Raw genomic sequence first — 27,426 nt, 5'->3', positions numbered from 1 at the left:
AGAGTTGAATGTGCTGACAACAAAATCACACAAAAATTATCAATGGAAATCAAATGTGTCAACCCATGGAGGTCTGGATATGGAGTCACACTCAAAATCAAAGTGGAAAACCGCACTACAGACTGATCCAACTTTATGTAATGTCCTCAAAACAAGTCACAATGAAGCTCAGTAGTGTGTGTGGCTTCCACGTGCCCGTACGACCTCCCTACAATGCCTGGGCATGCTCCTGATGAGGTGGTGGATGGTCTCCGGAGGGATGTCCTCCCAGATCTGGACTAAAGCATCTGCCAACTCCTGGACCGTCTGTGGTGCAACGTGGCGTTGGTGGATGGAGCGAGACATGATGTCCCAGATGTGCTCAATCGGATTCAGGTCTGGGGAACGGGCGGGCCAGTCCATAGCATCAATACCTTCCTCTTGCAGGAACTGCTGACACTCCAGCCACATGAAGTCTAGCATTGTCTTGCATTAGGAGGAACCCAGGGCCAACCGCACCAGCATATGGTCTCACAAGGGGTCTGAGGATCTCATCTCGGTACCTAATGGCAGTCAGGCTACCTCTGGCAAGCACATGGAGGGCTGTACGGCCCCCCAAAGAAATGCCACCCCACACCATTACTGACCCACCACCAAACCGGTCATGTTGGAGGATGTTGCTGGCAACAGAATGTTCTCCATGGCGTCTCCAGACTCTGTCACGTCTGTCACATGTGCTCATTGTTAACCTGCTTTCATCTGTGAAGAGCACAGGGCACCAGTGGCGAATTTGCCAATCTTGGTGTTCTCTGGCAAATGTCAAATGTCCTGCACGGTGTTGGGCTATAATCACAACCCCCCCCCCCACCTGTGGATGTCGGGCCCTCATACCACCCTCATGGAGTCTGTTTCTGACAGTTTGAGTGGACACATGCATATTTGTGGCCTGCTGGAGGTCCTTTTGCAGGGCTCTGGAAGTGCTCCTCCATGCAAAAAGGCGGAGGTAGCGGTTCTGCTGCTAGATTGTTTCCCTCCTACAGTGTCCTGATGTAATGGCCTGTCTCCTGGTAGCGCCTCCATGCTCTGGACACTTCGCTGACAGACACAGCAAACCTTCTTGCCACTGCTTGCATTAATGTGCCATCCTGGATGAGCTGCACTACCTGAGCCACTTGTGGGGGTTGTAGACTCCGTCTCATGCTACCACTAGAGTGAAAGCACCGCCAGCATTCAAAGGTGACCAAAACATCAGCCAGGAAGCATAGGAACTTAGAAGTGGTCTGTGGTCACCGCCTGCAGAACCACTCCTTTATTGGGGGTGTCTTGCTAATTGCCTATAATTTCCACCAGTTGTCTGTTCCATTTGCAGAACAGCATGTGAAATTGATTGTCAATCAGTGTTGCTTCCTGAGTGGACAGTGTGATTTCACAGAGGTGTCATTGACTTGGAGTTACATTGTGTTGTTTAAGTGTTCCCTATTTTTTTTTGAGCAGTGTATTTGATGGGTGCTGGACGGCCGCCTCAACAACTGACTCCCAGCATGCAGTACATCTATCCACACTGGATATCAGAGCATGCCAAGAGCATGGGGGACATTAATCAAAGTAGGTGCACTGATGTTAGACAGGTTTTTAACCCCTTCTCGCTACAGGACATATGCATGCGTCCCAGTACCCGACATGTTAGCGTGCTGGGACGTATGCATACGTCCTGCTCTGCCGCGCGCAGCTCAGGAGATCGGCGGCGGGTCCTAGGTGTCAATCACAGCCGGGGTCGCGATCGTGCCGATCCCGGCAGCATTAACCCCATAGATCACGGCATCTATGGTGTTGACAGGGGGAGGGTGCTCCAACAGTGGTGCCGCGCAATTCGATTGCGGGTTGCCATTGGTTGCTATGGCAGCGGGAGACCAGCTGATGGCCTCCTATCTGCCAGCTATGGAAGCCTGTGAGATCCAGCCATAGGCTGTGGTGTGTGCAGCTCATCAGGTTATACTATGCTGCAGTACAAATGTATTGCAGCATAATATAACCTGTAAAAAGTGAAAAAATAAAAAAGGTTCTTCACAAAACATATGAAATATAAAAAAAAATAAAGCCCCTTTCCCAATAAGAGGCCCACAAATCATATACATACTAGGTATTGCCACGTCCGTAATGAAGTGTACTATAAAGCTACAATGTAAATTATCCCGCACGGTGAATGCCGTAATAAACAACAAAAAAGCACAAAATTCGCCAATTTTGATACAAATAGCGGACTAAAGCGCAAAAGGTAGCATGTATTGCAAAAATTATACCAATAAAAAGTAAGCCCTCACTCAATGGTGTCGGACGAAAAATAAAAAAAGTTACGGCTGTCGGAAAACACAGAAAAGGGAAAAAAAGAAATTTACTCAGAATAGGAAAAAGAACATAAAAAGCGATATAAAATGGATATCGCCATAATCGTACCGACCCACAGAATAAAAAGAACATCACTTTTACCGCACAGTGAACACCATAAAAAAAAAGACATTTTTCCAGTTTTTCACAATATATGCCCCACTTTTATGAACAAAAATGCCCCACTTTTATAAAGTACAATAAATATGTCACGAAAAAATCTCAGATTCGCGCGACAAACGTTATTACTGTTTAGAGACATGTCAAATAAAAAATGTAAAAAAAAAAATTGGTCATTAAGGTAAAAAATGGGTCTGTCCTTAAAGGGGTACTCTGCCTAGACATCTTATCCACTATCCAAAAAGGATAGGGGATGTCTGATCGCGGGGGTCCCGCCGCTGAGAACCCCCGCAATCTCTCCTGCAGCTCCATGCCTGATGATGGGCGATACAGGGGCCGGAGTATCCTGATGTCACGGCCCCGCCCCCTCAATACAAGTCTATGGGAGTGGCTTGGGCCGTGACACCCCTGTATCGCCCTTCATCAGGCATGGAGCTGCAGGAGAGATTGCAGGGGTTCCCAGCGGTGGGACCCCCACAATCAGCCTTTTTTTTTAAACAAAATTCCACTTCAGTGCACCACTTTAATTCCTCATCTGCTACTTTTGTGCGCTGTGACTTTTTACAGCAGTTTTTTTTTTTCTTAAAGAAAAGTCGCACGTCATAAAACTAACCACTGCAAAGTGAAAATGCAAGTCTGTATATAAGGCTTATTTCACACTGCGCCTGTCGTGCCCCAACTAAAAACGGCTGTTAGGCTCTCTATGCCTTTAAAGGGGTACTCCGGTGCTTAGACATCTTATCCCCTATCCAAAGGATAGGGGATAAGATGCCTGATCGCGGGAGTCCCGCCGCTGAGGACCCCCGGGATCTTGCACGCGGCACCCAGTTTGTAATCAGTCCCCAGAGCGTGTTCGCTCCGAGTCTGATTACGGGCGACCACAAGGCCGGCGGCATGTGACTTCACGCTCCGCCCCTCAATGCAAGTCTATGGGAGGGGGCGTGACATCTATCACGCCCCCTCCCGTAGGCTTGCATTGAGGGGCGGAGCGTGATGTCACACGCCGCCGGCCTTGTGGTCATCCGTAATCAGACTCGGAGCGAACACGCTCCGGGGACTGATTACAAATCGAGTGCCGCGTGCAAGATCCCGGGGGTCCCCAGCGGCGGGACTCCCGCGATCAGGCATCTTATCCCCTATCCTTTGGATAGGGGATAAGATGTCTAAGCACCGGAGAACCCCTTTAATGTCGTTATCAGGATGGGTCCCAATCATTGACTATAATGGGGTCCGTTGGGAGAAAAAAGCAGCACATGCAGTAATTTGTCTCCCACTATTCTCCCCTCCTTTTCCTAACATCCGCTGCCTGCTGGGTCACAACGGCAGTGTGAAAGAAGCCTAAGTAATTTTAGTCAAAATCACTTCAGCAAAAAGTCGCAAACTTAACGCGGGTGCAACAAATTTACACCATAAAAGCTTGATAAATGATACCCTGTGGAGGTTAGGGCCGATAGCCGATAACTTATACCGATATTCCGGTATAAGTTAACGGCTATTTATCCCCCCCCCAGCGACACCGTTGCAGATCATCGATTTAAAGCGGGTGCTTTAAATCAACGAACTGCAGCAGCTTTTGCAGTGCCAGAGGCCGCCACCACCCGCTTCTCTCCGCCTGCATCTCCTGGGGTCCTCCTGAGTCCTATCACCGCCCCCCCGGCCAGAGACCGCCACTGCTGCCCCACTGCCTCCCCCATCCCTGGTTTTATAATTACCTGTTCCCGAGATCCACGCTTCTTCTGGCTCCTGCAGCGTCCTCCTGAGCAGTCACTGTGCGCACTAGCGGCGACGTCGCGTTGAGGACATCACTCGTCATTGCGCTGCGCACAGAGTAACAGGACGCAGGACCCAGAAATATCGCAGAACCTGGGAACAGGTAATTATAAAACCGGGGATGGGGGAGGCAATGGGGCAGCGGCGACGTCGGTCTCTGACCGGGGCGGTGGGAGCAGGGCATTACCGGCAAGGTAATTGCAGATACCAATAATGTCCAAAATCGTAAATATCGGCCAAACCGATAATCGGTCGATCCCTAATATAAACAAACATATACACACACACACTTTCATTCCAGTGCAGCAACTTGTCCAGTGCAAACAAACTTTAAAGTGTTCCTGTCATTTGCAGTAACTAGTTTTAGTGATCTGAAGGTTTCGGTGATCAGGTAGGCTGTAATACTGTGGTTACCACATACGGATGAGGCCATCCCTGCATGTTGTGGCCAAGGCATTGTTACTAATACCAGTGAAACAGCGGCCTTGGAATGCAGCGTACTTACAAGTCAATCAGTAGAGCTACAAACACTGTTATTTAGCATAATTTCTTCTAATTTATACTCTGTTAAGATTGCAAGGAAATAGGACTTCAGTACCAGGTAGATATATAACTCTGCATAGGAGACTAAAGTTTGTGACTTTCCCCACAGCGCTTTTATTCTACATTTGTATAGCTTTTCCAGACTCTGCTAATTTGTGGCAAATTTCCATTTCCCAGGCATGCTGGGAGTTGTAGTTCTGCAACAACTGGAGAGCCACAGGTTTGGAATCACTGAGCTAAAGTATATTCTGACATGAGACATACAGGTCTGCTAGATTAATACCGCCCAGGTGTATATCTCAGAAGATATATGCATATACAGGAGTGTACAGCGGTGCGGTGACTAGAAGTCCAGTAGTGCTCCGATAAACCTTCACGGTAGAAGTATGAAGAGGCCTGATGAAGCACTAGAGCAGTGGTCTTCAACCTGCGGACCTCCAGATGTTTCAAAACTACAACTCCCAGCATGCCCGGACAGCCGATGGCTGTCCGGGCATGCTGGGAGTTGTAGTTTTGCAACATCTGGAGGTCTGCAGGTTGAAGACCACTGCACTAGTGTGCGCGAAACGGCTGCTGTAGCCTTAGGGTGCGTTCACACAGCCGTCTGTCACCGTTTTTTCCCCCCCGTGTAGGTTCCGTTGTTGCAGCTTGTAAACGGATTACAAACAGTTGTAAAATAACATCCGTTTGCATCAGTCATTTCCATTTTTATTTATTGACGGGAGAAAAGACCGTCACAAAACCGGAAGAAAAACAGTTACAGTAAATTTAACATTGAAGTCTATGGGAAAAGGATGAGCCTTTTATGTCATCCATTTGCCTCAATCCGTTTTTACTTCTGAGCATGCTCAGAACAAAAAACATTTTTTTTTGGGGGGTTTATTAAATGAACAATAACGGATCCAAAGGGGATATCAACAGATATCATCCGTTTGCATCAGTTTTTTTTTTTTTTTTTGACGCGAGAAGAAGGAGATGGGTCTAGACAGCCGTGTGAACGCAGCCTTACTTGCTGTACACCCGTTTGTCCTCCCCGAAAATGTTTGAGTATTAATAAAGAAGACATTATGAAGATGTGGTGAGTGCCGGCTATTCATACTTTTACTGTGAGAGTAGATTCTGAAACTGCAGCTAATGAAAGAGGCAAAAGAGAAGTATTTATAAATCTAAAAGTTTTATTAGGACAACTGACTGACAAAAATGCTGTCTAAATTTTACTTTACATATGATAAAAGTTTGCACAAAACCTAAAACACATGCTACTGTAGAAAAAAATTAAAATAAAGAAAAAAAGAAACTACAAATGACAGGTTTATACAAGAAAGCAGCAGCTCCTATGTAACCCGCTATCTTCAGAATACTGGCTACCTAAGGCTTCCTGCTCGAGACGTTGAGGAGATACATGAGAAAAAAAATAAAAAAAATAAGATTCACATGGACAGCACCATCTCCCAGTAACTTTAAAAATTCACAATTTGCCCATACCATCCCTTAAAAACGGACCCCCCCAATTTCAAACAAATAGATGAAGGAACGTGCTAACTCCCTCATCTATTAGGTAGCATGTCTGTCTTGTGAGGTCCTTGCAGCTGCCTGAATGGTGGCAAAGTCAATGCCCCCGGGAAGCAGCCAAACACTGAACGGTGACAATAACACATTGCAACAACTTTATCTTTTGGCAACATGTTTTCCTTTCTTCGTTCAAAGATTAAAAAATTAAAAAAACAAAAGTTCTCCCCCACCCACCCTGAGTAACCCAATGTCTTTTTTTGACAGATATCACTAATAGCCAAACAATACATGCTACTTGGTAAAAATGCAGAGTTTGTAACACTAGTGAGGAGGAGGAGGAGCGGGGGCATAAGGTGCAGTGTCTCCTGGGCGTTACATATAAAACATCTTTTTGGCTGCAGGAAAGACTGGATCCTGTAGGGGTCCTCCCACCCTCTTCCCTCTGCCATAGGACCCACCATTCATCCCTATTAATAACCGCTTTGTGTGGCCTTTAGTTCTTGTCTTCCTTTTTGTCTTCTTCCTCTGTTGGGTAGGAATGCCACGTCAACCGTTCCTCGTAGAATGAAATCACCACTTGGGGACACTTCACATTGGCTTCTTTTGCTGGGACGAGATCAGCTTCGTCTGAACTTTTCCTGTAGGTTATTTGTAAGAAAGATAACATTACTGTTTGGTGAACTAAATGAATATAGTAAGCAAAAGAGTCATATTCTCTTATATACTGCCAATAATGAGATCCATACGCAGAACAGACAACACTTACCATTTCATCAGGAACATCAGCTCTCCGCTGGAGTCTGTGGCTCCGATAATCCTCTCTGGATCTAATCCTCGAGCAAAACCACGAGGCTTCTCAACCTGTAGTAGGGAGGAGAGTGTTCGCTAATGTAGAATACTTACACCACAAGGTACTTAGACACTATAGCTGCATTTCAGAGGTCTAAAGACATGGCTTACAATAGGGAGAAAATGAATTGCATGTAAAATCATCACCATAGTTTGTGTGATATCATTGCCCTGTAACTGACTGTCCTCTTGCTTGTCACCTGACAGGTACTTGTACATACAGTAAATATACTGCCCCCATTCACCTGATTGAGTGCGCTCTGTGGGGGAGATTTATCAAAACCTGTCCAGAGGAAAAGTTGCCCAGTTGCCCATAGCAACCAATCAGATCGCTGCTTTCATTTTTAACAAGGCCTCTGCAAAATTAAAGAAGCGATCTGATTGGTTGCTATGGGCAACTACAACTTTTCCTCTGGACAGGTTTTGATAAATCTCCACCTGTATGTTTATTTGTATAGGAATAGTGTACTGCATTATTGTATCCAGATATAGATCTCTCTATTATAGGAGAAGTCTTGAGGGGAAAAACTATCTGCAGGATGAGAAAAGTTCTAGATTGCAGGGGGTCCGACTGGTGAGGCCCCACAGCACGTCACGACCCCTCCATATCTCTATGGGAGAGTTGTTCAGCTATCTTCGGCTCTCCCATAGAGCTATATGGAGGAGGCATAGTGGCCCCTTCTTCAGGCGGGGGTCATGACTCTGCTCCCGGGGAGAGCTGGGGTTCCATACAGGAGATCGTGGGGGCCCGCAATCTAAAACTTACCCCCAATCCTGCAGGTAGTTTTTCACCACAAGACTTCTTTATCCCCTTAACGACCATGGACGTAAATATACATCCTGGCTTGGCGGTACTTTGCGCACCAGGACGTACGTTTAAGTCCTGTGCATGACCGTGAGCATCGGAGGGGTGCTCGCGTCATACACGGCAGGTTCCGACTGCTATCAGCAGCCGGGACCCGCCGGTAATGGCCAACATCCGTGATCGCGCGGATGTCTGCCATTAACCCGTCAGATGCCGTGATCAGTACAGATCACAGCATCTGCAGCAATGTGCATGTTAAAATAGATGATCGGATTTCCTGCAGCACTGCCGCGGCGATCCGATCATCTGTAATGGCGGACGGAGGTCCCCTCACCTGCCTCCGTCCATCTCCCGATGTCTTCTGCTCTGGTCTGAGATCGAGCAGACCAGAGCAGAAGATCGCCGATCATACTGATCAGTGCTATGTCCTATGCATAGCACTGAACAGTATTAGCAATCAAATGATTGCTATAGATAGTCCCCTATGGGGACATAAAAAGTGTTAAAAAAAAAAAGTTGAAAAATGTAAAAACAAACAGTAAAGTTTAAAATCACCTCCCCCAATAAAAATGACAATTGTCAGTTTTTCCCCATTTTACCCCCAAAAAGCTTACATTTAAAAAAATAAAAATAAAATATATAAAACATATTTGGTATGGCCGCGTGCATAAATGTCCGAACTATCAAAATATAATGTTAATGATTCTGTACGGTGAACGGCGTAAACTTAAATAAAAAGAATCATGAAATGCGGCTTTTTTTTAATCACATTTTATTCCAAAAATGTTTTAATATATTATCTAAAAAGTTTTATATGTGCAAATGTGGTATTGATAAAAAGTACAGATGACGGCACAAAAAAGGAGCCCCACACCGCCCTATATACAGAAAAATGAAAAAAAAGTTATAGGTTGTCAAAATAGGGCAATTTTAAATTACTGATTTTGTACAAAGTTTTTTTTTTTTTTTTAAGCGGTACAAAAATATAAAAGTATCTAGCCATGGGTATCATTTTAATCATATTGACCCACAGAATAAAGAACACGTCATTTTTACTGTAAATTGTACAGTGCAAAAACGAAACCTTCAAAAATGTGCAAAATTGTGGTTTTCATTTAAATTTCCTCCCTGAAAAAATACTTTTTTTTGGGTTCGCTGTACATTTTATGGTAAAATGAGCGGTTTCATTACAAAGTACAATTGGTCACGCAAAAAAAAAATAAAAAATAAAAAAAAAGCCCATATATGGGTCTGTAGATGTAAATGTAAAAAAGTTACGGAGGAAAAAACGAAAATGCAAAAATAAAATTGGCCTGGTCCTTAAGGTTAAGATTGGCTTGGTCCTTAAGGGGTTAAGAGCTGTTTTCAAAATGGGGCAGATCTAATACAGGTGAAGAAGAAATCCAGCCCTCAATCAAGTGTCCTGTGTGTGTGTGTGTGTAGGGGGGGGTGGTCGTTATTTTAGTCAATCCTAAATAAACGAAAGTTTTTACACAGGACCCTCACCTGAGCGCTGGATTTCTTCCTCTCCTGTATTCGATGTACCTCGCTGCACCTATTAGTATGCTGTGCGCCCCTCCAGGAGGACAGGGAGTAAGCTGACATTTCCCTTGTATTTCGTTGGATACATTGGGCTTCAAGGCCTCCAACTAGAGATGAGCGAACTTACAGTAAATTCGATTTGTCACGAACTTCTCGGCTCGGCAGTTGATTACTTATCCTGCATAAATTAGTTCAGCTTTCAGGTGCTCCGGTGGGCTGGAAAAGGTGGATACAGTCCTAGGAAAGAGTCTCCTAGGACTGTATCCACCTTTTCCAGCCCACGGGAGCACCTGAAAGCTGAACTAATTTATGCAGGATAAGTCATCAACTGCCGAGCCGAGAAGTTCGTGACGAATCGAATTTACTGTAAGTTCGCTCATCTCTACCCCCAACCATCCCTTCACCGATCACAAGTTGTATAAGCCGTGTTTTATTCTTTCATACACACCAGTCCTGCACTTCCAATTGCATGCAGTAGAAGTGCAGGAAATGGTGAAACACGGCTGGAACATAGTAAAGCTGGGTGGTAGAAGCTAGGGATCGACCGATATCGTTTTTTAGGGCTGATACCGATAATCTGTGGAGGTTAGGGCCGATAGCCGATAACTTATACAGATATTCCGGTATAAGTTATCGGCTATTTATCCCCCCTCGACACCGCTGCAGGTCATTGATTTAAAGCGGGCGCCGCCACCACCCGCTTCTCTCCCCCTACCTGTCAGGGTGGTCCGGGCCATCCATTTTTCCTTCCTGTAGTGTCCGGGGGCGTTCCGGGTGAAGGGTGCACCGGTACGGGCTGTCCTTCTCCAGGGGTCATCTTCTCCACGCCGGGCAGGCTCCGGCCTAGTACGCTGCATGGACGCCGCTGCGCAGCGACGCACCTGACGTCACGGCGTAGCGGCGTCTATGCAGTGTACTAGGCCGGAGCCTGCCCGGAGTGGAGAAGATGACCCCGGGAGAAGGACAGCCCGTACCGGTGCACCCTCCACCCGGAATGCCGCCAGACACTACAGGAAGGATGGATGGCCCGGACCACCCCCATTACGGGTAAGTTTATTTTTATTGACTCGGAGGGTGGGGGAGGGGCCCGACCGGTATAGCGGTATGGGCAAAAATCCATACCGGTATACCGCCCAGCACTACGGTGGGGGTGCGACGCGGTGCGGTGGGGCATTATCTGCTTATCGGCAAGGTAATTGCAGATACCGATAATGCCCAAAATCGTGATTATCGGCCATACCGATAATTGGTCGATCCCTAGTAGAAGCCTTCTGTTTAGATCAGTGTTTCCCAACCGGGGTGCCTGCAGCTGTTGCTAAACTACAACTCCCAGCATGCCCGGACAGCCGTTGGCTGCCCGGGCATGCTGGGAGTTGTAGTTTTGCAACAGCTGCAGGCACCCTGGTTGGGAAACACTGGTTTAGAGAGCCAGTGCTGCTGCAGGATGTAGACCTATAGCACTCCCCCACACTCAATAGATCATTAACACAGGGTACCCCCTCTCCCAATATAAGCAGCACAGATCAGGTCTATGATAACAGTGTGAAGTATGCAGGCATCCTGTGTGCGGGGAGCCTGCCTCTATGGATGTGCGCTGGAGATTGCTTACAACATAGCCTCTCCTTGCTGTCCCCTCCCAGCCTGGCAGCTGTGAGAAGCGAGGGCATATTTGCTATAGAGGGGGTGGGGTGGGGGGATATTATGGGCAACAAACCTTCCGTCTGCATTATACACCAGGAATCTTCCTTAAGAATACTTCAGCTGTACACTACTAACAGTGTGAATAGTGTCTTAGTACAGGCAATACATTTATGTAAATTAAATTATTCTAAATTTGCATAATTGAAATTGTGGTGTGTGTAAATAGACCCTACTACATTAAAAGGAGAACTCCAGTGAAAAACTATTTGCATCCCTTATGCCCAGGATGCCAGAATAAAAATTAACCTCTTAAGGACGTAGGGCGTGACCCCGCATCATACCGGGTCGGTCCCGGCTGCTAATGATAGCTGGGGCCCTGGGCTAATAGCGTGCGGCACCAATCATTGTGCCGCGCGCTATTAACCCTTCGGACGCCGCGATCAAAGTTGACCGCCGCGTCTGAAAGGGTGAGTAAACGCTTCTCGGCAGCTCAGTCGGGCTAATCGGAACATTGCGATAAAATCGCGATGTCCTGATCAGCTAGGACGCAAGCAGAGCTCTCCTTACCCGTCTCCACGGCGTCCGATCGGGGTTTGATTGCTCCAAGCCTGAGCAATCGAGCCCCTATCTCGCTGATCCGTGCAAAGCTATGGCTTTGCAGGGATCAGCATAAGAGATCAGTGTGTGCTCCTATGGGAGCTATAACACTGCAAAAAAAATTAAAAGTGAAAAACAAAAAGTTAACAAAAAGGTAATTTAACCCCTTCCCTAATAAGTTTGAATCACCCCACTTTTCCCATAAAAAAAAACTAAAAAAAAAAACTGTAAAATAAACATGTGGTATCGCCGCATGCTGAAATGTCCGAACTATAAAAATATATAGTTAAATTAAACCGCACGGTCAATGGCGTACACGCAAAAAAATTCCAAAGTCCAAAATAGCACATTTTTGGTCACTGAATCATGAAAAAATTTATAAAAAGCGATCAAAAAGTCCGATCAATATAAAAATGGTACAGATAAAAACTTCAGAACACGGCGCAAAAAATTAGCCCTCATACCGGCGGCCCGTACGCAAAAAAATAAACAAAAAGTTATAGGGGTCAGAAGATGACAATTTTTTACGTATAAATTTTCCTGCATGTGGTTATAATTTTTTCCGAAGTACGACAATATCCAACCTATATAAGTAGGGTATCATTTTAACCGTATGGACCAACAGAATAAAGATAAGGTGTCATTTTTACCAAAAAATGCACTGCGTAGAAACGGAAGCCCCCAAAATTTACAAATGAAATTTTTTGGGTAAAATGACTAATGTCACTGTAAAGTAGAATTGGTGGCGCAAAAAAATAAGCCATCATATGGAATTTTACGTGCAAAATTGAAAGCGTTATGATTTTTAGAAGGTGAAGAGGAAAGAATGAAAATGCAAAAACCCTGCGTCCTTAAGGGGTTAAATATTAACTTACCTTCCACCACTCAACCCCCCCAAGGGACACACCCCCTCCCACTAAAAACACCAATCACCACCCACCACAAGGACGGACATGCCTCCTCCCATTAAACACCAATCACCTCCCACCACAAGGACAGACACACCTCCTTCCCCTGAGAGGATTTCTAACACTGAGCTAATGAAAAAGTTTTTTTTTTCTTATAATAAATATAGGTGAAAGAGGCATAAAATTAGATGTACATGGTCAGGATTAGGTACTGAGTAACTTATTTTTGTAGGATCTGATGCTTTAAATAAAAAAAAATTTCCGGCAGCCAGGGCATAAGGAGATTTTTTAACACTTACCGTAAAATCTCTTTCTCGAAGGATCCATTGGAGACACAGACCATGGGTGTATGCTGCTGTCTCTAGGAGGTATGACACTATGGCAACAAAAACAGTCGGCTCCTCCCAGCAGGATATACCCGCCTTCAGGCTCTGAGCTAATCAGTTTAAGTTCCAGAGCAATAGGAGGAGACTAACAGGTCAAGAAAAACCCAAAACTGTCCGAGAACCAGAAGAAAAAAAAACATAACTGAACACACCCTCAGACAGAGAACAAAGGAAAATCCCCAAAGGGTGGGAGCTGTGTCCCCCAATGGATACTTCGAGAAAGATTTTACGGTAAGTGTTAAAAAAAAAAAAAATCTCCTTTTCTTTATCGGTTCCATTGGGGGGACACAGACCGTGGGACGTACCAAAGCCATCCCTTGGGTGGGCAGATAAGCATTCAGGCAGACGGCCATTCCACTGCCGCCTGCAACACTTTACGGCCCAGACTAGCATCAGCCGATGCGAAGGTATGAACTCGGTAAAACCTAGAGAAAGTGTGCAAAGACGACCAGGTAGCCGCCTTGCAAATCTGCGAGGCCGAGGCTCTATTCTGGAAAGCCCAGGATGCCCCAAAAGAACGGGTAGAATGAGCCACAACCCTGAAAGGAGGAATCTTCCCCTTACAGCGATAGGCCTCCGAAATGACAGACCGAATTCACCGAGAAATGGTGGCCTTAGAAGCGGGTTGTCCCTTGCGACGTCCTTCCGTAAGGACGAAAAAGGAATCACACTGACGAAACGAAGAAGTGATGGAGAGATAAGACCGAACAGCCCGAACTACATCCAGCTTGTGTAGTAAGCGCTCCTTAGGATGAGAAGGAGCAGGACAAAAAGACGGGAGGACAATGTCCTCATTGAGATGAAAGGCCGAAACCACCTTAGGCAAAAAGGAGGGATCTGGCCGGAAAACAACCTTGTCTTGGTGGATCACCAGAAACGGAGAACGGCAGGAGAGAGCTGCCAATTCAGACACCCTCCGGATGGAGGTAATAGCAACAAGAAACGCCACTTTCCAAGAAAGGAGGCGGAGACACACCTCTCTAAGGGGCTCAAAGGGTGCACCCTGGAGGGCACTCAGAACCAAATTCAAGTCCCAAGGGGGAGAGGGTGACCGATAAGGAGGAACAGCATGCGTCACTCCTTGAAGGAAAGTCCGGACATGAGAATTAGAAGCCAGGGGCCGCTGGAAAACAACAGTAAGGGCCGAAACCTGACCTTTAAGGGAACTGAGAGACAACCCTAGTTCCAACCCTGACTGCAAAAAGGAGAGAAGACTGGGAACCGAGAAGGTTACCGGGGAGAAGTCTTGAGCTTCACACCAACGAAAATAAGACCGCCAAGTACGGTGGTAAATTCTTGCAGAGGAGGGCTTACGAGCCTTGAGCATGGTGTGAATGACTTGGGAAGAGAACCTGCGGGCCCTCAAAACCGCGGTCTCAACCGCCACGCCGTCAAATGCAGCAACCGTAAATTGGGGTGGCAAAGAGGACCCTGAGAGAGCAGGTCCGGACGGAGCGGAAGGCGCAGTGGAGTGTCGTCCAGGAGCCTGACTACGTCGGCGTACCACGACCTTCGGGGCCAATCTGGAGCTACCAGAATGGTGGGGACGTCCTCTGCCTTGAGCTTCCTCAGCACCCTGGGAAGGAGCGGAAGAGGAGGGAACAGATAGGGTAGGGCAAACCCCGCCCACGGAATCACTAGGGTGTCCACGGCCAGAGCCTGAGGGTCCCGGGACTTGGACACAAAAGGAAGGATCTTCCGATTGTGCCTTGACGCGAAGAGGTCCACGTCCGGAATGCACCAGAGGTCGCAGAGTTGTGCGAAGACCTCTGGATGTAGAGACCACTCGCCTGGGTCGGGTGAGGACCGACTGAGGAAGTCCGCTTCCCATTTGAGCACCCCCGGAATGTGAATCGCCGAAATGTCCAGAACCTTGCTCTCCGCCCAGGTGAGACTCTTGGTCACCTCGGCCATGGCTGTCGAGCTGCGAGTGCTGCCCTGCCGATTTATGTACGCCACGGCCGTGGCGTTGTCCGACTGAACGCGGACAGGATGGGACTGAAGACGGGACTCCAAATGAAGACGACAAAGGAGAATCGCCCGTAATTCTAATATGTTTATCAGAAGAAGGGTCTCCTAGGGAGACCAGAGTCCCTGAACCGTCCAATCCCTGAACACGCCGCCCCAGCCCGACAGGCTGGCATCCGTTGTAACAACCTGCCAGTGAAGGGGAAGAAACAACCGCCCTTGGAGAAGAAGGGGGGAGCGGAGCCACCAGAGCAGAGACTGACTGACCCTGCGAGGGAGAACAATCTGACGATCGAGGGACAGAGGATACCTGTTCCATCGAGAAAGAGTCGCCAGTTGAAGGGGGCGGTAATGAAACTGGACAAAGGGTACGGCCTTCATAGTTGCCACCATCCGACCCAGGACTTCCATACAAGTGCAGATGGAGACTGATACCCGGGACCGAAGGGAGTGGACCCCCGACCGGAGTACCAGACGTTTGTCTGGCGGAAAACAAATCCGGGCAGAGGCAGTGTCGAATTGAAGTCCCAGGAAGGTTAGAGACTGGGTAGGGCGGAGGACTGACTTGTCCCAGTTGACCATCCACCCGAAGCGAGTCAGAGTGTGGAGAGTGATGTCCAGATTCTCCAGAGTCTGGGCTCTGGTTGGAGCCTTGATGAGAAGGTCGTCCAGATAGGGTAGCACGAGATTCACCTCGACCGTAACATGCCCATCACTGGCGCAAGGACCGAAGGGGAGAGCTACAAATTGAAAGTGCCCCTTTGGAACCGCAAAGCGGAGGTACCGATTATGGCCTGGGAATATTGGCAAATGGAGGTAGGCATCCTTGATGTCCACTGATGAAAGGAACTCCCCTTGTTCCAGGGACGCCACCACCGAACGGAGAGATTCCATTCGGAAGTGGCGGATGAGAAGGTGATGGTTGAGACGCTTGAGGTCCAAAATTGGACGCACAGAACAGTCCTTCTTGGGAACCACAAAAAGATTTGAATAGAAACCCCAAAACTGTTCCCGTGGAGGAACGGGAACAATAACCCCCTGAAGAAGCAGAGACTGGAGAGCCGCTCGAAATTGCTTCGCCAGAGGAGGAGACCGGGGAGCCCGGGAGCGAAAAAAGCGATCCCTCGGAAGGGAGGCGAATTCGATCCGGTAACCGTTTGACACCACATCCCTGACCCAAGAGTCCTGAATGTGAGAGGTCCAAATGTCTCTAAAAAACAAGAGACGACCTACCACCTGAGAAGAAACCGCGGGTGGGGGCCTCAATTCATGCAGAAGTGGGCTTGCGGTTGCCTGATTTGGGCGCAAAGCGGCCGGACCGGTTGGAGTCTGACTTCCCAGATGGGCGTGGCCGGAACGAGGGATCCTTCCTGTCCCGCGAGGGCGCCTGCCCAGACCCTTTGCTCGAGCCAGAGGTCCGAAAGGAAAAGGGCTTTGGGAAGTAGGGCGAGCCTTATTTTGAGGTATCAAGGAACTCTTACCTCCCATTGCCTCAGAGATAATTTCATCAAGGCGTTTGCCAAAAAGATGGCCGCCCGTTAAGGGAAGCTCAGTGAGAGACCTTTTGGAAGCGGAATCCGCCATCCAACCTTTAAGCCACAGAGCTGCGGAGAGCCGCTAGGTGACCCACAGCAAAAGCAGAACAACGGGCTGCCCACATGGAAGATGTGCACAGGAAGCCCCCAGCTTTAGAGCATTGGAGAGCCAGAGCAGATAGATCCTCTGGGGGGGGATCCCGCTAAGATATCCTGGTGGAGCTTTTGGCACCACTCTGCCAGGCCCTTGGACACCCATGTCCAGGCGAAGATGGGAAGAAGAGAAGAGCCAGCTGCTTCAGTGGCAAACTTCGCTAAGGATTCTACCTTCTTATCCGTGGGATCCTTGAAGGCAGCGGCATCTGCCAGAGGCAGTGTAGTCGCCTTAGAGATCCGGGAAATTGAGGGAGGGGAAACCACCTTAGTGACAAAGTCCTGGGTCCTCTAAGTGAAAGGTGTCTCTTAGGGCTGTCACCAAAGAGTTCACCGTTGCAATTGAGTCCGAGCGGTCCTCTGAGTCAGATGCTGGCTCGGAAGTCTCGTCCACCAGTTCACCAGGGGAATGAGAATGAGTAGAGGCAGTCCTGGAGGGGGGCGACCCTGACCGAGTACGCGGCTCTGGCATGGCAGAGCGGCGACTCCGAGAACGTCCTCTAGAGGGACCCACGGGGCGGGACCCACGAGGGAAACGCTCCCGTCTATCTGAAGACTCAATGGAAGAGTCAGACGAGGCACCCCTAAAACACTTGTGAGAGCATGAAGTATGTGGAGACGAGGAACGAGCCCTTCCAGAGGTCCTGCGCAGGGAAGACCCCTTCAAGGCGGACACCACTTCCCGGGAGGCCTCAGCCACCGAACGGGAGACTTTGGTCAAGTCAGCCATATACTGGAATAGAGAAGAAACCCAGACTGGTGGAGCGGCTGAACCCACCGGGACCGAAGGGACATCAGGGGGTACCAGGGGGTCTGGTGGAGCAGGCAGGGCAAGTGGGCTCAGCAGAGCCAGACATCTTGGTATTACAGTGCTTACAGAGATAGTAAGTCACAGAAGTTTCAGGTTTCTGTAGAGAGGAAGGAACAGCTCTGGATACGGACATAATGTAGAAAGAAAAAAAAGGGAGCTAAGAACTTTCTCACCCTAGTCTGTGTCCCCTGTCAGCTGCAGTGAGGAGAACTCGCTCTGAGCAGCTAGAAAGAGAGTGAACAGGCCAGCCGATAGGAAGAAAGGGGCGTGCCTGAAGCAAGGCGCTCACTAACTGACTCCTAACTGAAAATCGCGCCCACGGCGCTGATTGGAGGCTGCTTCGCGCCTCTGAGAGCTCCTAGCCCTGTGGGCGGAGCTATAGACTGCCTTAAAGAACTGTCATGGCGCCCGCTCCTTGTCCCGAACGCACCTGACGGCCGTTTATGCGCCCAGGGGAAGAGAGCGGGCGGACAAAGACTGCCGGTGAAAGAGAAAGTAAGCCGGCGCTGAAGCGCCCGGCTCAAGGCAGCGCCGTGGCTATCAGCGCTGCCAACAAAACAAAAGTAAACCGGTGCGGACAGCCGCATATAAGGCGCTGACATAGTAGCACAAGCACACACATATAAGTGAAGTGCACCAAGCACACACACACACACACACACACACACACACACACACACACACACACACACACATATAAGTGTAGTGCCCCATAAAAAATGCCCCCTCAGGTGCCACTGCTCCCCCAGAACAAAGTACAGCCCTTGCATAGGCTAGCCCATAAAGTGTAGGTGAGCCAAAACAGGTTGCGAGTTCGTACCTATGGAGAAAAAAGGGGGGGGGGGGGGGGGGAAAGTACTTAACTCAGTCAGAAGAACTTACCTAAAGGAGTCTTCAGTCAGCTTTAGTTACCTGTATCACGCCTGGCTGCTATGCGCGAGCAAGGCGAGCAGGTAAATAGGGGGACCCGGACCCATGAGGTACCACCCAAGTGCTGACCGTTGGCGAGGGGGTGTTAACAGCGCATATACGCAATGTCTGTGCCCCCTCACTTGCAATGGGGAAACGGGGAACCGCAGTCCCCACCTGAAAACAAAAGAAAAGGAATAAAAAACTAACACGTCCCTAACTAGGAAAACAAAAAACAGAAGACCTGGTCTGGAGCAAACCAGACCCGTCCACCTCCTTCAGACACTAAGCTTAAACTGATTAGCTCAGAGCCTGAAGGCGGGTATATCCTGCTGGGAGGAGCCAACTGTTTTTGTTGCCATAGTGTCATACCTCCTAGAGACAGCAGCATACACCCATGGTCTGTGTCCCCCAATGGAACCGATAGAGAAACACTAAAGTTCTCCTTTAAGAGTCATCATCTCTTTCTCACAGGCCTCAGACCAAGGTATATTGATGTAGTGACCATTGCTCTTTAAAAATGTGAAAAAAGACAATAAAACTGAAACAGGGGAAAGAAGTAGATGAGTGTTTCCCGACAGGGAGCCTCCCGCTGTTGCAAAACTACAACTCCCTGCATGCCTTCGGCTGTCCCGGCATGCTAGGAATTGTAGTTTTGCAACAGCTGGAGGCACCCTGGCTGCCCGGGCATGCTATGAGTTGTAGTTATGCAACAGCTGGAGGCACCGGGCTGGGAAATGCCTCCAGCTGTTTTTCTTTTTGTTTCTTTACATATTCTTACCTCCTCTTTCTTTTTCTTGGGCTTACTCTCTTCACCCGCAGCTATCTCATTATCAGAATCTGCCTTACGCTTTCCATCCGATCGCTCTGACTCGTGGGCGTTTTTCTGTGACTGTAGAAACTCGGCAATGAGATCAGGACAGTCCAAGTTCTCTTCTGGCTCCCATGTGTTGTCTTCACTGCAAACAGCAGATAAGTTCAGAGTTGAGTCTATTGTAAACAATCCACCCCCTTCATATAGCAAGTCTTCTCTGCAGAAATGGCTGCAGCGGAAAATCTATTTTATTCACCTGAACGGGATATTTAAAGGGATCCTGTCGCCTTACAATGGCAATCTGCATTATGTTATAGAGCAGCAAGTGCTGAGCAGGTTGATATACAGTAGCTTTACCCTTAAAGATATATAACTTTTAACTTATTCATTAACATTTCTGATCTTTCAATGCTTAGGAGTCCAGTGGGCGTTCCTATCACTGTGTGACACTTTCCACTAAACTCATAAGAATATATATATAAAAAAAAAAAATTTCAATCAAAGTTATACTAAGTCTTTTGTCCAGAAAGTTATATATCAATCTGCTCAGCCCTTCCTACTGTAAGCCATTATGCAGATAGATTAGCTCAAATTTTTATGGTCACGAATCAGTTGCAGAAATTTTCGCAACAAATGCAGATTCACCCTTTAAATTACAATCCTATAGGAGATCTGACGAAAATTAACTTTTCCCCTATCCACCAGATAGGGGATAAGCAGCTGATCGCAGGGGATCCGACCACAGCCCATCCCCCCAAACCCCCCCCCCCCCCCCCCCCCGCGATCCCAACACACGTTCCGTTCATTTGTACGGGAGCGCTGTAAAGACCTGAGTACAGCTCTCAGGCATTATCAGCGCTTCTATAGAAATAAAAGGAGCGTGTGCCATCTACCAGTAGACCTATCCTTGGATAGGGGATGAGTTCATTTTTGCCAGAGTTCTCCTTTAAACAAATTTGTAAATTACTTCTTATAAAAAAAAAAAAAAAAAAAAAAAAAAAAATTCTTTACCCTTCCAGTACTTTTTAGCAGCTGAATGCTAGAGAAAGAAATGCTTTTTCTTTTTGAGTTTCTCCTCTGTCTTGTCCACAGTGCGCTCTGCTGACACCTGATGCCCGTATCAGGAACTGTCCAGCAGAGAGCAGTGTGGTCAACACAAAAAAGAAATTCAAAAAGAAAAATTATTTCTTCTGTAGCATACAGCTGCTAATAAGTACTGGGAAGGGTAAAGATTTTTTAATAGAAGTACCAGTTAATTTAAAAAAAATATATATATATATATATATATAATAAATAATAATAATAATAATAATAATGTTTTCCACCGGAGTACCCCTTTAAGCCTGTGCTTCTCCTTCCTCATTCTACTGATCAGTACTCCAAGTACCAAAGTTTTAGACATGTCCCTGTGAGATGCCAAAAGTTTTAATTTTTTAGTGCCAGGTACAACTTAAATAAAAAAAAATTCAAAATTGCAAATTGTTGACAATATGTAGAAGTAGATGAAGAATCAAACTCCCATTCATTGCCAGGTGTTGTAATGTGTAGAAAGATATTGGAGCCTGGCTACAGCTTCTCCACCCCCCAATTGAAAACACAGGCATGCAAAGCTGAGCTGTATGTGTAAGGCTGGGTTCACACCACGTATACTTTTTCAATTTGAAAACCGTGCAGAACCGTATTGAAGACCGTATGCATTGACTCTACATTGTATGCAAAAAGATGCATCCGGTTGTGTACATTCTGCTTCCTGTACAGTTTTGTCCATTTTTTCCCCCGTACCCAAAAGCGTAGCCTACCACAATTTTGGTCCGGGTGAAAAACTGTATTGATTATGAGTTTGGCCGATATTCACGATTTTGGACGTATCAGCAATTACCTCGCCGATAATGCCCCCCCCCCCCTGGCTAGAGACCGCCGCTGCCCCATTGCCTCCCCCATCCCGGGTTCTATAATTACCTGTTCCCGGGGCCCACGCTACTTCTGGCTCCTGCGGCGTCCTGTGTTACGCTGTGCAATGACGAGTGACGTCCTTAACGCGACGTCACCTTCAGTGCGCACAGTGACAGCTCAGGCCGTCGCTGGAGCCAGAAGTAACGCGGACCCCAGGAACAGGTACCGTATTTATCGGCGCATAACACGCACTTTTTAGGCTAAATTTTTTAGCCTTAAGTCTATCTGCGTGTTATATGACGATAAGCCGCTGAAGTTCAATGATTTAAAGCGGGCGCTTTAAATCAATGATCTGCAGCGGCTTTGCAGGTGCAGAGACCGCCAGCGCTGCCGGCTTCTCTGCCCCTGCCTGCCCTGGGGTCTAGAGCCCTGCTGCCGGCCCTTCTCTCCCCCTGGCTATGGGCGCCGCTGCCCCATTGCCCACCACCATATGTACAAATGAATATAAATATTACTTTATTAGAAAAACCACAAAGGTCTCTCCCTTTGTGGTTTTTATAATAAAGTAATATTTATATTCATTTGTACATATGGTGGTGGGCATTTTTTTGTGGTTACCAGTCTTTTTCTCCTTTTTTCAATTGTGTAATGTTTGGGCAACCTCCTTGCACCCACGTTCATTATTTCAGCGGTGCCCATCGCTTTCTTTAGTGTAGCTGCCCCATTGCCGACGCCGCTTCTCTCCCCCTGGCTATCGGCGCCGGCAGCGATAGTCAGGGGGAGAGAATGGGCAGCGGCGCAGATAGCCAGGGGGAGAGAAGCGGCGGCAGCACGGCTCTAGAGCCCAGGAAAGGCAGGGGGAGAAAAGCGGGCAGCGACGGCCTCTCTCCTCCTGCCTTTCCTGGGGGTGTATCGGGGTATACGCATGCACACACACGCACCCTCATTTTACCAAGGATATTTGGGTAAAAAAACCTTTTTTTACCCAAATATCCTTGGTAAAATGAGGGTGCGTGTTATAGGCCGGTGTGTGGTATACCCCGATAAATACGGTAATTATAAAGCCGGGGATGAGGGAGGCAATGGGGCAGCGGTTGGACTAAGGACCGGCAGGGGGAGAGAAGTAGGCGGCGGTGGCAGTCTCTGGGGGGGGGGGGGGGGGGGTGATGGGAGATAAATAGCTGATAACTTATACCGATGTTCCGTTATAAGTCATCAGCCTTAACCTCCCAAGATTATCGGTATCGGCCCTAAAAAAAACGATATCGGTCGATCCCTATTGACTTTGCACAGTTTTTTTACTCGGAATTTCAATCAAACAAGTGAAAACTTTATTCATAATGGAGTGAAAAGTTAAAAACGTATCCTTTTTCTTCTTAAAAACGGATGCAACCAGACATTTTACAAACGTATACACGTATTGATACAGTTTAGTCCGGGTTTGAGGAATCCGTTTTTTTTCTTTTTAATCAAAAACCTGATACGGAACTGTATTGCAAAAACGTGGTGTGAAGCCAGCCTAAGGGTACGTTCACACGAGCGGATCCACAGCGCGTATTACGCTGCGGATCTGCCGCTGAAGGACCTCTGTATGGTGCCTTTACAGGTGCCTGCTCGGAGAGGCAATACGCCGCTACGAGCAGAAACATTGAGGCGATGCGAGTCGCTGCGCATGCGCGGTGTACTCGCAGACATCACGCTTGCTCCCCCTGCTCTATGAGCTAGGCCGAGAGTGTGCAAGTATACTGCATATGGCAACTCGCACATCGCAGTGTGTCTGCTCGTAGCGGCGTATTGCCTCTCTGATCAGGCACATGTAAAGGCAGCATATAGAGGTCCTCCGGCGGCAGACCTGCAGCGTAACACGCGCTGGGGGATCCGCTCGTGTGAACGTACCCTAAGGCGGTGTTTCCAATACCAGTGTGCCTCCAACTGTTGCAAAACTACAACTCCCAGCATGCCCGGACAGCCTTCGGCTGTCCGGGCATGCTGGGAGTTGTAGTTTTGCAAACAGCTGGGGTCACCCTGGTTGGGAAACACCGGTGTAAAGGGTGATTAGGCAAACAAGCCTCCGATGGACAGCTATCTACAGTATGGCCTCAGTTGTGTGTATTCTCATTTATACAATGATTTCTCAAGAGCAACAGAACAGTGAACGCTGACAAAAAAAAGGCATTTCATAGTCTGCTGCAATAGAGGAAGTGACAAATCGCACCTTTACGTTACCTAGCCGTACTTACTCGGAGAATCCTTTCCACTTCAGAAGATATTCAACCTTTCCTTTCACCACCCTCCGGTCCAGAACCTTTTCCACCACATATTCTTCCTCTTCTTCATCCACGACTTCTTCCATTTTTTTCTTGTTCTGCTTTTTTCCTACTGAAGCAGCCAGTTTTTCACTCGTGTGGGGATCCTGTAGGGTGCAGAGAGAAAAAGAATGTTCAAAAACACGATAAAAAGACATATTAATGGTACAGGGAAAAATCGGGGGGGGGGGGGGGGGGGGGGGGTAGAATGTGTCATACCAGAACGATTACGAAAAAGCTTCCTAGTCAGACAGAAACATGTGGTCATATGCGCTGTTATACAAGTCTGACTTAGGCCGGGTTCACACCACGTTTTTGCAATACAGTTCCCGTATACGTAAAAACCGTACTGAACCGTATTGAAAACCGCATGCCAAACGATGCATCAGGTTGTGTCCATTTTGCGTCTTGTACAGTTTTGTCCGTTTTTTTTTTTCCTGTACCCAAAACTGTAGCCTACCATGGTTTTTTTGGTCCGGGTGAAAAACCGTACTGAAACGTATAAATTATTATTATTATTTTTTTTTTTAACATGGGAGTCAATGGGAAGCGTAGAGAACCACAGGTGCGTACGGTTCCATCCGGTTTTTGACTTTGCACAGTTTTTTTTTCTTGGAATTTCAACCAAACAAGTGAAACTTTATTCATAATGGAGTGAAAAGTTAAAAACTTATTTTTTTCTTAAAAACGGATGCAACCAAACATTTTTCAAACCGTATACGGATAACAATTTGCACACACGTTTTCACACAGTTTAGAGGAATCCGTTTTTTTGTTTTTTTTTTAAATCAAAAACCTGATACGGGAACTGTATTGCAAAAATGTGGTGTGAACCCAGCCTTTCACCACGGTTTTGTAATACAGTTCCCGTATCAGGTTTTTGCAGAAAAACGGATTCCTCAAAACCTGACTAAACTATATCAAAACATGTGTACAAATTGTTACCTGTATACAGTTTTAAAAATGATGGCCAGTTGCATCAGTTTTAAAAAACAAAACTAAACAAAAAAAAAATTAAATGATATATATATATATATACACACACACACACACGTTTTAAACTTTTCACTCCATTATGAATAAAGTTTCACTCGTTTGACATTCCAAGAAAAATGACTGTGCAAAGTAAAAAACCGTATGGTGGAAACTGGATGGAACTGTACACACATAAGGTTCTGTATGGTTCCCATTGACTCCCATGTTTAAAGGGGTAGTCCAGTGGTGAAAAACTTATCCCCTATGCTAAGGATAGGGGATAAGTATGAGATCGCGGGGGGTCCGACAGCTGGGGCCCCCTGCGATCTCTCTGTACGGGGGCCAGGCTCTCCGGCCAGATAGCGGGTGTCGACCTCCGCACGAAGCGGCGGCCGACACGCCCCCTCAATACATCTCTATGGCAGAGCTGGAGATTGCCGAAGGCAGCGCTTCGGTTCTGCCATAGAGTTGTATTGAGGGGGTGTGTCGGCTGCCGCTTCGTGCGGAGGTCGACACGCCCCCTTCCCGCGGGCTGTCGGGGCTCCGTACAGGAGATCGCAGGGGGCCCCAGCGGTCACACCCCCGCAATCTCAAACTTATCCCCTATCCTTAGGATAGGTGATAAGTTGTTCACTACTGGGTCACCACTAGACTACTCCTTTAAGAAAAAAAAAAAAAAAAAAAAAAATACTATACGGTTTTTCACCCGGACCAAAAACCGTGGTAGGCTACGTTTTGGGTATGGGAAAAAAAAACCGACAAAACCGAACAAGACGCAATACAGCTTGGCATACGATTTTCAATGGAGAGTAGATGCATGCGGTTTTCAACACGGTTGAATGGCAAATAGCAAATAGCAATGGCAAATAGAATCAATGGCAAATTCACTTGTTAGGCTGTGTTCACACCTGCACCGTTCGTTCTATTCTGCTTTATCATTGGAGCAGAAAAATAGAGGGGAAAAAAAAAACACCAAAACCAGGACCAACTGATCCAATGCAAGCCGGACCCCAATGAGCAGCGGTCCACCAGACAAAACAGAACAAAATGCTGCACTCTCTCGTCTGGTACTCTGAACGGAATCCGCAACGTAGCCTCAACGCAGGTGTGAACCCAGCCCAAGGTCAATACAAGTAAATAGAAGACCAGGATCAGGTCCAAAGTAGAAGGAACGCCTTAGGATAGTTTTCTACTTTTTTTTTTTTGGGGGGGGGGGAAAAACACCAAACCCACTTGCCATTTTTACAAAAAATTTTGTTACTCTTTTTGGTTCAATCACACTTTTGTATAATGGCAGCATGCTTTTACTTTCCCTTTTTAATAAAAACTTTAAGGGAGGCAAAAAAAAGTAAACACCATCAAATATGCCAGTCCTTCAATAGAAATCCCATAATAAAAAAGAGTCACGTGATGAAATAATGGGAGGAAATGCTGGGACTGAAACACACTAGTTGGGGGGTATGGGGGAAACACCAAAATGACTGGGAAGTTTTATTTATTTTTTGGTGGAAAAGAGTGGAAACCTAGACTAAAAAAGGCAGAAAATATGCAGAATACTAGATTGTGCTTTATTATCTGCAACTGTTTCCCCCATTTTGCTATTTAACAAAAACAAGAAGTTACTAGAGAAAACCCCGTAGCTTTCCATTATCTCTCGGACCCTCTAAAGCCAGAGGTTACATTTTTGGGATTCCAGGCTGGTGTGGCTAGTGGGTGTAACATGCTAAGGGGGACTTGCGACTACACGCACCATGGGGGAGACTTCTGCAGGGTTTGGACCCCCATATTGGAGATGATTTTTTTTTTTTACATTGATCGGCCTATTATTACTATTGCACCTACTGTATTAAGGGCAACACAGCTACTTATTTTCTAGGGCAGCGTTTCCCAAATAGTGAGCCTCCAGCTGTTGCAAAACTACAACACCCAGCATTCCCAGACAGCCGAAGGCTGTCCGGGAATGCTAGGTGTTGTTTTGCAACAGCTGGAGGCTCACTATTTGGGAAACACCCCCCTCGGCTCCAGGTTGTCCGGGAATGCTGGGTGTTGTAGTTTTGCAACAGCTGGAGGCTCACTATTTGGGAAACACACCCCTTGGCTCCAGGTTGTCCGGGAAGGCTGAGTGTTGTAGTTTTGCAACAGCTGGAGGCTCACCATTTTGAAAACACCCCCCTTGGCCCCAGGTTGTCCGGGAATGCTGGGTGTTGTAGTTTTGCAACAGCTGGAGGCTCACCATTTGGGAAACACCCCCCTCAGCTCCAGGTTGTCCGGGAATGCTGGGTGTTGTAGTTTTGCAACAGCTGGAGGCTCACCATTTTGGAAACACCCCCCCTTGGCTCCAGGTTGTCTGGGAATGCTGGGTGTTGTAATTTTGCAACAGCTGGAGGCTCACTAATTGCAGAAACGGCCCCCTTGGCTCCAGGTTGTCTAAAAATTTACTTATTAAAAGTATACGGTGCCACACTGAAAATAGCAGCGTGGCACTGGTCTTGTGAATATGAGAAAACCAGATCCATTCGCATGGCCTGCTGGTACATGTAGTCCACAGCTGAACCCCCCCTGGACATGGAGACATCACAGCCCATGCCTTGGCCCATTGAAGTGGGTAACACTTGTAAACTAAGTTGCAAATTCCCAAAACGTTGCCATGGCAATACACTATACCCAGCAGCCTGGCACAGCTGTGCCCACCGAGTATGAATGGCACTGACCCCCCCACTAGATAAACCTACACCCCATGCGGATCTCCAGTGAAGCCCCCCACACATGCCCCCTTTACCCTATAGGGGAGAGACAATAAGTCACCAGTTCACACAGGAGTAAAACTACAAACGTTAACGCAAGGGGGGCGGCGGCGGCATCTTACCAGTCTTAGACTCGGGAGGGAGGTAGGGAAGGCGGCTGGCGGAGTCCCGGACTCTCAGGTCTGCAGCTGCGGAGGCGCCTCCGGCGGGGATGGACCGTTACGTAACGGACGAGGCAGCCGTTACTGGCGCGCAGCGCGGCCAGCCAGTACACGTGATCC

At 47.5% G+C, this 27,426-nt stretch overlaps 1 protein-coding gene across 1 annotated transcript; it reads right to left on the bottom strand.

The window, feature by feature from the left end:
* Positions 1–5,954: 5,954 nt before the first annotated feature.
* Positions 5,955–27,426, bottom strand: CBX1 (chromobox 1). The gene is made up of 5 exons (XM_056547990.1): positions 27,268–27,426; positions 23,361–23,533; positions 19,195–19,372; positions 7,076–7,170; positions 5,955–6,947 (listed from the first exon to the last, which is right to left on the bottom strand). Exons 2-5 carry the CDS (start codon positions 23,471–23,473, stop codon positions 6,803–6,805), a joined length of 531 nt encoding a protein of 176 aa, XP_056403965.1. The 5' UTR covers positions 23,474–23,533; positions 27,268–27,426; the 3' UTR covers positions 5,955–6,802.

This window comes from Hyla sarda, chromosome 12 (genome assembly GCF_029499605.1).
Source record: "Hyla sarda isolate aHylSar1 chromosome 12, aHylSar1.hap1, whole genome shotgun sequence".
NCBI lineage: Eukaryota > Metazoa > Chordata > Amphibia > Anura > Hylidae > Hyla > Hyla sarda.
Note: the sequence above shows the minus strand (reverse complement) of the source record. Positions and strands in the feature narration are given on the sequence as shown.